Source organism: Nerophis lumbriciformis, linkage group LG21 (assembly GCF_033978685.3).
Source record: "Nerophis lumbriciformis linkage group LG21, RoL_Nlum_v2.1, whole genome shotgun sequence".
NCBI classification, from domain to species: domain Eukaryota; kingdom Metazoa; phylum Chordata; class Actinopteri; order Syngnathiformes; family Syngnathidae; genus Nerophis; species Nerophis lumbriciformis.
This window is the reverse complement of record NC_084568.2, coordinates 16,312,501-16,326,481: the sequence shown is the minus strand read 5'-3', so window position 1 is coordinate 16,326,481 and position 13,981 is coordinate 16,312,501. Positions and strand designations below refer to the sequence as shown.

The 13,981-nt window shown below is 41.2% G+C and overlaps 1 protein-coding gene across 6 annotated transcripts in view; it reads left to right on the top strand.

Annotated features, from left to right (window-relative positions):
• LOC133621037 (chondroitin sulfate proteoglycan 5-like) overlaps positions 1 to 7,187 on the top strand; it is a 32,660-nt gene extending 25,473 nt beyond the window's left edge. For 4 of the 6 annotated variants that reach the window (XM_061982820.2, XM_061982821.2, XM_061982824.2 and 1 more), the window contains one exon: positions 6,605 to 7,187. In XM_061982820.2, coding sequence (XP_061838804.1) covers positions 6,605 to 6,772 — 168 coding nt within the window. In that variant the 3' untranslated portion in view covers positions 6,773 to 7,187. Of the gene's footprint in view, positions 1 to 1,697; positions 1,788 to 6,604 lie in introns of all 6 variants that reach the window. The other 2 variants (XM_061982823.2, XM_061982825.2) reach the window with 1 other exon arrangement.
• The last annotated feature ends 6,794 nt before the right edge of the window (positions 7,188 to 13,981 follow it).

Here is a 13,981-nt window from a genome sequence, read left to right as displayed (position 1 = left end):
ATGTGGTTTTGGTCCAAAGGTGGAACACTAGACCAGCCCTTGCAAGGGTTCTGGAGGGTGCATTGCCATCCATCCATTTTCTACCGCTTGTCCCTTTTGGGGTCGCGGGGGGTGCTGTAGCCTATCTCAGCTGCATTCGAGCGGAAGGTGGGGTACACCCTGGACAAGTCGTCACCTCATATTCACATACTAGGGCCAATTTAGTGTTGCCAATCAACCTATCCCCAGGTGCATGTCTTTGGAGGTAGGAGGATTTGATTGATTTGATTGATTGAACGTTTTATTAGTAGATTGCACAGTACAGTACATATTCCGTACAATTGACCACTAATTGGTAACACCCGAATACGTTTTTCAACTTGTTTAAGTCGGGGTCCACGTAAATCAATTCATGGTAAGCATAGTAAGGAAGCCGGAATACCCGGAGGGAACCCACGCAGTCACGGGGAGAACATGCAAACTCCACACAGAAAGATCCCCAGCCCAGGATTGAACTCAGGACTTTTGTATTGTGAGGCACATGCACTAACCCCTGAACCACCGTGCTGCCCCGAGGGTGCATTGGAGTTTGCCCAATCGGTTCATATGTGCTTTGGTGACTTGGAGTACAGGATTCGTCGCATGCTACTACGTACCATTCGGTCCTCGTACAACTGGAGCAGGAGTCTGGTTCACATCGCCAGCAGAAAATCCAGCATTTCCACTGTGAACGTCTGTCTTCATCGTTCACCGGGGCACTTCCCAGCTGAGTGACAATATTTGGGATGAGACGCAGCACCTTCAAATCTGAGGTAATGGTTGTCAGCCGGAAAAAGGTGGATTTCAACCTATGGGTTGAAAGTGAGGTCTTGCCTAACTTTCACAGTTCAAGTCAGGATGTTGTTCACTGGAGCACGAGATGAAGAATACTACCGTCACTGTACTGGACTGTCCTGGTGAAGAGATCTGAGCCAGAAAGCAAAGCACTCGATTGACCGGTCCGTCAACGTTTCCAACATCCCACCTGGTCACCAGCTTTGGTGACCGAAAGAGCAAGATTGCTGAAATGACTTTCCTCCATAGGGGGTCTGGACTCCCCCTAAGAGACACGGTGAGGAGCTCGGTCCTCCAGGAGGTAGGCAGACTAGAGCTGCTGCTCCTTCACATGGACAGGAGTCCTGATGCCTCTTGGACGCTTCCCTTGTGAGCTGTTCTGGGCATGTCCAGCCGGAAGGAGGCCCTGGGGTACACTTCGGACCCTGGAGGCGTGTGGCCTGGGACCGCCAGGATGAACTGGGAGAGGTGGTCCCATGACTTGGAGAAGCGTAAAAATTTTTAAAAAATGGATAGAAGAACAATTGAGTGGCGGGCACACACATTTTCATTGACGAGCTAGCATAGCATGAGGCAGCTAATGTAAAGTCACATGACCAACGTGTCGTGGATGTTTGTATTTATTAGTATAGTCCACACAGTATGGAGTAACTCTATTAATGTTAGCATTAGCATTAGCATGACAGACGGTTTAGCGGGGGGAGGAGTCAGGCCTTCATCATCATCATCATCAGAACTTTGTTTTTATATCTGTTCCCCAAAACGCTGCGAACTCCTCGTGACTGTGCCACCTACCCCCCGACCCCCGACCTATGACCCCCTCCCCCCACCACTTCCTCTTTTGCACCGCAAGCAAACGCCAACAAAACAAAAACGTTTTCCAGTTTCACGCTGACGGGAGGAAAGAGGTCCCGTACCCCGTAACCATGGAAGTCACGTACCCGCACGTCCTGCCGGAAGTTACTATCTAGCTGGTAAAGAACTTTCTTCAAACTTCAACATTCAACAGCCAGCAGGGGGAGCTGTGTGTGTGTGTGTGTCTGTGTGTGCGCGTGTGTCTTTGTGTGTGTACATGTGTGTCTGTGGGACTGTGTGTACGTGTGTGCCTGTGGGAGTGTGTGTATGTGTCTGTGTGTGTGAGTGTCGGTGTTAGTGTATGTGTGTGTATGTGTCTGTGTGCGTGTGTCTGTATGTGTGCGTATCTGTGTGCGTGTGTCTGTGTGTGTGTGTGCGTACGTGTGTCTGTGTGCGTGCACGTGTGTGTGTCTGTTTGCGTGCTTGTGTTAGTGCGTGTGTGTCTGTAAGTGTGTGTGTGTGCATGCGTGCACGTGGGTGTGTGTCTGTATGCGTGCTTGTGTTGGTGCGTGTGTGTCTGTAAGTGTGCGTGTGTACGTGTGTGCATGTGTGTGTATGCGTGTCTATGTGCGTGCGTGTGTGAGGGTGTGTACGTGTGTCTGTGTGCCTGTGTACGTGTGTCTGTGTGTGTGCATGTGTGTGTACGAGTGTCTCTGTGGTGCGTGTGTGTGTGCGTGTGTACGTGTATCTATGTATGTGTGTCTGTGAACGTGTGACTGTGTACGTGTGTCTGTGTGTGTACGAGTGTCAATGTGCGTGCGTGTGTGTGTTTGTACGTGTGTCTGTGTGTGTACGAGTGTCATAGTGCGTGCGTTTGTGTGTGCGTGTGTACGTGTGTGAGTGTGTGTGTGTACGTGTGTCTGTGTGTCTGTGTGCCTGTGTACGTGTGTCTGTGTGTGTGCATGTGTGTATACGAGTGTCTCTGTGGTGCGTGTGTGTGTGCGTGTGTACGTGTGTCTATGTATGTGTGTCTGTGAACGTGTGACTGTGTGCGTGCATGTGTGTGTACGAGTGTCAATGTGTGCGTGCGTGTGTGTGTTTGTACGTGTGTCTGTGTGTGTACGAGTGTCATAGTGCGTGCGTTTGTGTGTGCGTGTGTACGTGTGTCTGTGTATGTGTGTGCGTGCATGTGTGTGTGCGTGTGTCTGTGTGCGTGTGTACGCGTGTCTGTGTGCATGCACGTGTGTGTGTGTGTGTGTGTGTGTACGTGTGTGTGCACGTGTGTGCACTTGTGTGCGTGCGCGTGTGTGTGCATGTATCTGTGTGTGCGTGTGTTCGTGCGTGTGTGCGTGCATGTATCTGTGTGAGTGTGCGTGTTGGCCCGTGTGTGTCTGTAAGTGTGTGTGTGTGGGTGTATAAGTATGTCTGTGTGTGTGCGTGGCTGTGCAAGTGTGAGCGTGCGTGTGTTTGTGTGCATTGATGTATGTGTGCGTGCGCGCGCGCGCGTGAGAGTGCGTGCGTGTGTCTATGTGTGTGCGCACGCGCTTGTGTGAGTGGGTGTGTGCATACACGTGTGATTCCACGTGTGCAAGTGTGTGGGTGTGTGTGTGTGTGTGTGTGTGTGTGTGTGTGTGTGTGCAAGTGTGTGTGTGTGTGTGTGAGAAGGCTGCAGGTCCTTAAAGAGCATAAAAAGAAAAGTCATGATGTAAACATGTTAGTAACCAATGACAACCGGCAGCAAAATCACATGTCATAATAGGGGGTGGGGGGCTGTTGTCTGCATGGGTTATGGGTGGGGGGGTCTTGCATGTAAATGTGCATGTGCCCCCTGGTTTGCCTAGTGTGTGCGTGTGCGTGTGTGTGTTGGGGGATATTAGTGGACAAATTGGACATGCCAGTTCCTGAACCTAACAACGTGTACACACTCCTGGTGTACACGTTGTTAGTCTGTGGACCACACGCTGAAGTACGTGACGCACGACAACCAATCAGAACATGAGAAGAAATATTAACAAAAACTTTGCTCAGCTGACAAGCGAGGTGGCACGCATACAAATGAAATGTGATGTGACACATGTTGTACAAGGAATGTGTACAATGTATGTCAATAGGCTAAAGCAGTGGTTCCCAAATGACCAACATGAAAATACAGTAGCATAGTAGGCCTAAGTATTCATTCAAAACAAGGCGGAGGTTTTATTTAACAGCTATATTTAATATTTTTGGCCCCTGTAACATTTCCTGTTTGTAGTACTGTCAATAGTTTGCAGTAAAACCACTACTACAGTACACACAGTATTTTTATATTTCATTTACTACTAATTAGTATATGTATAATAACTACACACTGTAATTTTATATTTCATTTACTACTAAATAGTATATGTATAATTAATACACACAGTATTTAATTTACTATTAATTAGGATGTGTATGATTACTACACACGGTATTTTTATTCACTATTTATTAGCATATGTATAAGTACTACACACAGTATTGTATTTAATACTAAATAGTATGTGTATATTCAGTACACACAATATTTGTATTTACTATTAATTAGCATGTGTATAATTACTACACACAGTATTTTTTTTCAGTATTCATTAGCATATTTATAATAACTACACACAGTATTTTCTTTTCTACTAATTAGAATGTGTATAATGAATACACACAGTATTTGTATTTACTTTTATTTAGCATCTGTGTAATTAATACACACAGTATTTTATTTACTTGTAATTAGGATGTGTACAATTACTACACAGTACTTTTAGGTACTACTAATAAGCATGTGTATAATTACTACGGATAGTATTTTCATTTACTACTAATTAGAATGTGTATAACTACTACACACTGTCTTTTATTTACCACTAATTCAAATGTGTATAATTACTACACACAGTATTTTTTATTTACTAATAGTATTAATTAACATGTGTACAAATACTACATGCAGTATTTCAATGTACTACTAATTATTATGTGTATAATTTTTACACATAGTATTTTTATGTACATTTAATTAGCATATGTGTAAGTAATACACACATATTTTTATTTTCTAATAATTCCAATGTGTATAATTACTACAATAGGTATTTTTGTTTTACTTGTAATTAGCATTTAGGGGACAAGCGGTAGAAAATGGATGGATGGATGTTACTATTTATAGCATGTGTTCATTTATTAATCACAATATTTTTATACTGTTATCTATTATTATATATAATTGTGTGTCATGCTATTATTAATATTAACAGCATCATGCTGTTCAGAGACAAACATCAACATGGCCGACACATACACAAGTATATGTACACAGTATATGTGTGTGTGTATATATAGTGTGTGTATATATATATATATATATATATATATATATATATATATATATATATATATATATATATATATATATATATATATGTATTTAAACAGTATATATATATATATATATATATATATATATATATATATATATATATATATATATATATATATATATATATATACAGTCGTGGTCAAAAGTTTACATACACTTGTAAAGAACATAATGTCGTGGCTGTCTGGAGTTTCCAATAATTTCTACAACTCTTATTTTTTTGTGATAGAGTGATTGGAGCACATACTTGTTGGTCACAAAAAACATTCATGAAGTTTGGTTCTTTTATGAATTTATTATGGGTCTACTGAAAATGTGAGCAAATCTGCTGGGTCAAAAGTATACATACAGCAATGTTAATATTTGCTTACATGTCCCTTGGCAAGTTTCACTGCAATAAGGCGCTTTTGGTAGCCATCCACAAGCTTCTGCTTGAATTTTTGACCACTCCTCTTGACAAAATTGGTGCAGTTCAGCTAAATTTGTTGGTTTTCTGACATGGACCTTTTTCTTCAGCATTGTCCGCACGTTTAAGTCAGGACTTTGAGAAGGCCATTCTAAAACCTTAATTATAGCCTGATTTAGCCATTTTTGTTTCATCTGACATCACATAGACAAATATAAGACCTTCTGGAGGAAAATTCTGTGGTCAGATGAAACAAAAATTTAGCTGTTTGGCCGCAATACCCAGCAATATGTTTGGAGGAGAAAAGGTGAGGTCTTTAATCCCAGGAAAACCATCCCTACCGTCAAGCATGGTGGTGGTAGTATTATGCTCTGGGCCTGTTTTGCTGACAATAGAACTGGTGCTTTACAGAGAGTAAATGGGACAATGAAAAAGGAGGATTACCTTCAAATTCTTCAGGACAACCTAAAATCATCAGCCCGGAGGTTGGGTCTTGGGCGCAGTTGGGTGTTCCAACAGGACAATGACCCCAAACACACGTCAAAAGTGGTAAAGGAATGGCTAAATCGGGCTAGAATTAAGATTTTAGAATGGCCTTCCCAAAGTCCTGACTTAAATGTGTGGACAATGCTGAAGAAACAAGTCCATGTCAGAAAACCAACAAATTTAGCTGAACCGCACCAATTTTGTCAAAGACTGGTCAAAAATTCAACCAGAAGCTTGTGGATGGCTACCAAAAGCGCCTTATTGCTGTGAAACTTGCCAAGGGACATGTAAGCAAATATTAACATTGCTGTATGTATACTTTTGACCCAGCACATTTGCTCACATTTTCAGTAGACCCATAATAAATTCATAAAAGAACCAAACTTCATGAATGTTTTTTGTGACCAACAAGTATGTGCTCCAATCACTCTATCACAAAAAAATAAGAGTTGTAGAAATTATTGGAAACTCAAGACAGCCATGACATTATGTTCTTTACAAGTGGATGTAAACTTTTGACCACGACGGTATATATATGTCTGTGTATATACACAGGTGTGTACGTGTATGTATAAATACATATAGGTGTACATATACGTGTATATACATGAACGTGTATATATATGTGTGCGTGTATGTATACATGTACATGTACATAAAGGTGTAAATACGTGTTAAAACTCTTCCTCCCACCTGCTCCTCCCGGCTAGGATGACCCTATTTCCCAGAACAAGTTGGAGGATGCGGTGAAGGCCCCGCCCCAGGAAGACGAGTCCCTGAACATCCACAACGCTCTGACCCCCAAACACGACAACCACAAGCTGCTGGGGGAGGACAACTCGTCCGAGGTAAACTCTCTGCAGAACAACATGATGTGAAACTTTAATCGCCACCTCCACGCCACTCGGGTCCACCTGGCTGCCACGCCCACCCTGGGGCCCACACCGATTCCTGTCCTGCCCTCTTTCGCAACCCCGCCCCTTGTTGCTGTCACATGAGTACCCCTTACCTTTCTCACCACACACACACACACACACACACACACACACACACACACACACACACCTTCCTTGCCTGCATTGTTGTATTTTGTAAAAAGAATTCCAAGGTGTGTAAAGAAGAAGCTAGTGAGAGCTTTGATGTTTGTTATTAATCCAGTGATGTTTTAAATATTGCAAACAAACACGACGTGTCTTTTCTTTCATTTCTAACCCTTTCTTGTACTTCTTTTTATTTGATACTCTTTCAACCGACAACAAACCACACTTGTTAAAATAAACCTTTTTAACATCACCTCTCTGTGATCTCTTCATGCCACACACACACACACACACTCACACACACACACACACACACACACACACACGCACACACACACACGCACATACCCAGATAAATCATTTTAAAACGTTAACATTATGGGGACCAGGATTTTGTCCCGAGAATAGAATGAGGGCCCCATTACGTGACTATGTATACAACTTTGTGTCCTCACAATGTGATGAATACAAACCAACGCACACACATGCACACACACACACAGATGAATAATTACAAAACGTTTACAATATGAGGACCAGGATTTTGTCCCCACAATGTGACTAGTTGACATCTATTAAACAAGACAAGAAGCAAAGAATCAAACAGAGACAGAATTCAATTTGGACTCAATTTTGAGGAGAGACGCAGCCACTGTACTCTCTGTACAGTCTTGCACCACGCTCTGCCAAAAGATTGCACTCCTCCTTCTTTATTTGACTTTCTCCCCCGCACCTGACCACAGCTGCTTCCAGAGGGAAGTGGGTCGTAAACAGCGTTGCCTTTGGTTACCGAACAGTTCAAAAGAAGAGGTCGTAAAATAGTTCAAAAAGAGTTCCATAAAATAGTTCAAAGAGAGTTCGTAAAATACTTCAAAAAGAGTTTGTCTGGAAGTTGGGCAGATCCTGCCATCTGTCCGCATTGAAGTCACAGTGGAGTTTTACGAGCCTTCCTCCTGGTAGGCCCCAAAGACAGCTCCCGTCTCCCTGCCAGGAACTCAATGTAGTACAAAGCTTTTGTGATAATTTAGAAACAATTATTCTAACACCAGTCATTTAATGTGGTCTGTCCCGTCAGTTAATGTGGTCTGTCACATTATCAACATGGCCCGCCACGTTATTCAAAGTGGCCCGTCACGTCATCATTGTGTTCCTTCACATCAATAAATTGGCCCGCCATATCATTTAATGTGGTCCATGACATCCTTAAAGTGGTCCGTTACATCATTTAAATGACCTGCCATATTATTTAATGTCACATCATTAAAATGGTCCGTCACATCATTAAATTGGCCTAACATATTATTTGATGTGGTCCGTTACATCATTAACTTGGCCTGCCATATTATTTAACATGGTCCGTCGCATCATAAAAGTGGCCTGCCATATTATTTAATGTGGTCCATCACATCATTAAATTGACCTACCATATTATTTGATGTGGTCCATTACATCATGAAATTGGCCTGCCCTTTTATTTAAAGTGGTATATTATTTAATGTCACATCATTAAAATGGTTCGTCACATCATTAAAGTGGCCTACCATATTATTTGATGTGGTCCGTCACGTCATTAAATTGGCCTGCCATGTTATTGAATATGGTCCGTTGCATCATTAAATGGCCTGCCATATTATTTAATGTCACATCATTAAAATGGTCCGTCACATCATTAAATTGGCCTAACATATTATTTGATGTGGTCCGTTACCTCATTAAAGTGGTCTGCCATATTATTTGATGTGGTCCGTCACATCATTAAAATGGTCCGTCACCTCATTAAACTGGCCTACCATATTATTTGATGTGGTCCGTCACGTCATTAAATTGGCCTGCCATGTTATTGAATATGGTCCGTTGCATCATTAAATGGCCTGCCATATTATTCTAATGTGGTCCGTTACATCATTAAATTGGCCTGCCATATTATTTCATGTGGTCCGTCACATCATTAAATTGGCCTGCCATATTATTTAATGTAGTCCGTCACATCATTAAATTGTCCTGCCATATTATTTCATGTGGTCCGTCCCATCATTAAAATGGTTCGTCACATCATTAAAGTGGCCTACCATATTATTTGACGTGGTCCGTCACGTCATTAAATTGGCCTGCCATGTTATTGAATATGGTCCGTCGCATCATTAAATTGGCCTGCCATATTATTTAATGTGGTCCGTCACATCATTAAATTGGCCTACCATATTATTTAATGTAGTCCGTCACATCATTAAAAATGGCCTGACATTTTATTTAAAGTGGTGCGTCGCATCATTAAAATGGCCTCCCATATTATTTAATGTGGTCTGTCACGTCATTAAATTGGCCTACCATTTTATTTAAAGTGGTCCGTCACATCATTAAATTGGCCTGCCATATTATTTAATGTCACATCATTAAAATGGTCCGTCACATCATTAAATTGGCCTAACATATTATTTTATGTGGTCCGTTACATCATTAAAGTGGCCTGCCATATTATTTGATGTGGTCCGTCACATCATTAAAATGGTCCGTCACATCATTAAAAATGGCCTGACATTTTATTTAAAGTGGTGCGTCGCATCATTAAAATGGCCTCCCATATTATTTAATGTGGTCTGTCACGTCATTAAATTGGCCTACCATTTTATTTAAAGTGGTCCGTCACATCATTAAAGTGGCCTGCCATATTATTTAATGTCACATCATTAAAATGGTCCGTCACATCATTAAATTGGCCTAACATATTATTTGATGTGGTCCGTTACATCATTAAAGTGGTCTGCCATATTATTTGATGTGGTCCGTCACATCATTAAAATGGTCCGTCACCTCATTAAACTGGCCTACCATATTATTTGATGTGGTCCGTCACGTCATTAAATTGGCCTGCCATGTTATTGAATATGGTCCGTTGCATCATTAAATGGCCTGCCATATTATTCTAATGTGGTCCGTTACATCATTAAATTGGCCTGCCATATTATTTCATGTGGTCCGTCACATCATTAAATTGGCCTGCCATATTATTTAATGTGGTCCGTCACATCATTAAATTGTCCTGCCATATTATTTAATGTGGTCCGTCCCATCATTAAAATGGTTCGTCACATCATTAAAGTGGCCTACCATATTATTTGACGTGGTCCGTCACGTCATTAAATTGGCCTGCCATGTTATTGAATATGGTCCGTCGCATCATTAAATTGGCCTGCCATATTATTTAATGTGGTCCGTCACATCATTAATTTGGCCTACCATATTATTTAATGTGGTCCGTCACATCATTAAAAATGGCCTGACATTTTATTTAAAGTGGTGCGTCGCATCATTAAAATGGCCTCCCATATTATTTAATGTGGTCTGTCACGTCATTAAATTGGCCTACCATTTTATTTAAAGTGGTCCGTCACATCATTAAATTGGCCTGCCATATTATTTAATGTCACATCATTAAAATGGTCCGTCACATCATTAAATTGGCCTAACATATTATTTGATGTGGTCCGTTACATCATTAAAGTGGTCTGCCATATTATTTGATGTGGTCCGTCACATCATTAAAATGGTCCGTCACCTCATTAAACTGGCCTACCATATTATTTGATGTGGTCCGTCACGTCATTAAATTGGCCTGCCATGTTATTGAATATGGTCCGTTGCATCATTAAATGGCCTGCCATATTATTCTAATGTGGTCCGTTACATCATTAAATTGGCCTGCCATATTATTTCATGTGGTCCGTCACATCATTAAATTGGCCTGCCATATTATTTAATGTGGTCCGTCACATCATTAAATTGTCCTGCCATATTATTTCATGTGGTCCGTCCCATCATTAAAATGGTTCGTCACATCATTAAAGTGGCCTACCATATTATTTGACGTGGTCCGTCACGTCATTAAATTGACCTGCCATATTATTGAATATGGTCCGTCGCATCATTAAATTGGCCTGCCATATTATTTAATGTGGTCCGTCACATCATTAAATTGGCCTACCATATTATTTAATGTGGTCCGTCACATCATTAAAAATGGCCTGCCATTTTATTTAAAGTGGTGCGTCGCATCATTAAAATGGCCTCCCATATTATTTAATGTGGTCTGTCACGTCATTAATTTGGCCTACCATTTTATTTAAAGTGGTCCGTCACATCATTAAATTGGCCTGCCATATTATTTAATGTCACATCATTAAAATGGTCCGTCACGTCATTAAATTGGCCTACCATATTATTTGATGTGGTCCGTTACATCATTAAATTGGCCTGCCATATTATTTAATGTGGTTCGTCACATCATTAAAATGGTCCGTCACATCATTAAATTGGCCTACCATATTATTTGTTGTGGTCCGTTACATCATTAAATTGGCCTGCCATGTTATTTAACATGGTCCGTCGCATAATTAATGTGGCCTGCCATATTATTTAAAGTGGTCCGTCACATCATTAATTTGGCCTGCCCTTTTATTTAAAGTGGTCCGTCACATCATTAAAGTGGCCTGCCATATTATTTAATGTCACATCATTAAAATGGTCCGTCACGTCATTAAGTTGGCCTACCATATTATTTGTTGTGGTTCGTTACATCATTAAATTGGCCTGCCATATTATTTAATGTGGTCCGTCACATCATTAAAATGGTCAGTCACATCATTAAATTGGCCTACCATATTATTTGATGTGGTCTGTCACGTCATTAAATTGGCCTGCAATGTTGTTCAATATGGTCCGTCGCATCATTAACTTGGCCTGCCATATTATTCTAATGTGGTTTGTTACCCCGCGACCCCGAAGGGAATAAGCGGTAGAAAATGGATGGATGGATGGTTTGTTACATCATTAAATTGGCCTGCCATATTATTTCATGTGGTCCGTCCCATCATTAAATTGGCCTACCATATTATTTAATGTGGTCCGTCACATCATTAAATTGGCATGGCATATTATTTAATGTGGTCCGCCGCTTCATTAAATTGGCCTGCCTTATTATTCTAATGTGGTCCGTTACATCATTAAAGTGGCCTGCCATATTATTCTAATGTGGTTTGTTACCCCGCGACCCCGAAGGGAATAAGCGGTAAAAAATGGATGGATGGATGGTTTGTTACATCATTAAATTGGCCTACCATATTATTTCATGTGATCCGTGACATCATTAAATTGGCCTACCATATTATTTAATGTGGTCCGCCGCATCATTAAATTGGCCTGCCATATTATTCTAATGTGGTCCGTCACATCATTAAAATGGTCCGTCACATCATTAAATTGGCCTGCCATATTATTCTAATGTGGTCCGTCACATCATTAAAATGGTCCGTCACATCATTAAATTGGCCTACCATATTATTTCATGTGATCCGTGACATCATTAAATTGGCCTGCCATATTATTCTAATGTGGTCCGTCACATCATTAAAATGGTCCGCCGCATCATTAAATTGGCCTGCCATATTATTCTAATGTGGTCCGTCACATCATTAAAATGGTCCGTCACATCATTAAATTGGCCTACCATATTATTTGATGTGGTCCGTTACATCATTAAATTGGCCTGCCATATTATTTAATGTGGTCCGTCACATCATTAAAATGGTCCGTCACATCATTAAATTGGCCTACCATATTATTTGATGTGGTCCGTTACATCATTAAATTGGCCTGCCATATTATTTAATGTGGTCCGTCACATCATTAAAATGGTCCGTCACATCATTAAATTGGTCTACCATATTATTTGTTGTGGTCCGTTACATCATTAAATTGGCCTGCCATATTATTTAACGTGGTCCGTCACATCATTAAAATGGTCCGTCACATCACTAAAGTGGCCTGCCATATTATTTAATGTGGTCCGTCACGTCATTAAATTGGCCTACCATATTATTTGACGTGGTCCGTTACATAATTTAAGTGACCTGCCATTTCATTTAAAGTGGTCCGTCACATCATTAAATTGGCCTGCCATATTATTTGATGTGGTCCGTCACATCATTAAATTGGCCTGCTATGTTATTTAACATGGTCCGTCGCATCATTAAATTGGCCCTCTATGTTATATAACATGGTCCGTCACATCATTAAAATGGCCTGCCATTTTATTTAAAGTGGTCCGTCACATCATTAAGGTGGCCTGCCATTTTATTTAAAGGGGTCCGTCACATCATTAAAGTGGTCCGTCACATCACTAAAATGGTCCGTCACGTCGTTAAATTGGCCCGCCACGTTATTTAAAGTGGCCCGTGACATCAATTAAAGTGGCCCTCTGAGGGCAGCCATAATTGTGACGAGGCCCTCATGCATAAAAAGGGAGTTTGACAGCCCCGTGTTAGAATGTTGGTCATGTTGCCAACACGCCTGCCATGACAGCACTCTTGTGGGTGGGGTTTAAACACACTGCCTTCCTTCATGAAGTGCAGGAAGCTTTTTGAAAATATTTGCATATGAACACACACACACACACACACACACACACACATTCATGTGTGCACAAAGCATCTGGCAGCTTCACACGCTCTTTTCAAACATTTCAACAACACACACACGGACACACAACTAGTGTACAGAGATGATACAGGAGCACACACACACACACACACACACATGCAGTCTTTGTCCATGTTGTGTGTAGGAATGGCGGGGCATGAATGGATTAAAGAAGTCATTGTGGTCAGCGCTTCCCATGGGGGGAGGGGCTGCTGGGTGTCCCCTAAATAAATGAGGCGGGGGCTGGGCGTGTACTTCAGGAACATTCTATCTCGAAGAAGAAAAGATTTTCCCTGGCGTGAAGGAAACAAACATGTTTGGGGGAAAAAAAAGCGGCTGCCATGGCAACGAGTAGGGTATCACATGACCAACTGAGCAAGGGCGGGGGGTTGGGCAGGCTTATTTGTACACTTGAAACGATAAATACCTCGCTAACTATGGCAAGCAATTATCTTCACCTTCAACTGTTGATGGCATCTTTACACAGAAGGGGCGCTATTTCACACACGCACACACACGCGCACACACACACACACACACACACACACACACACACACACACACACACACACA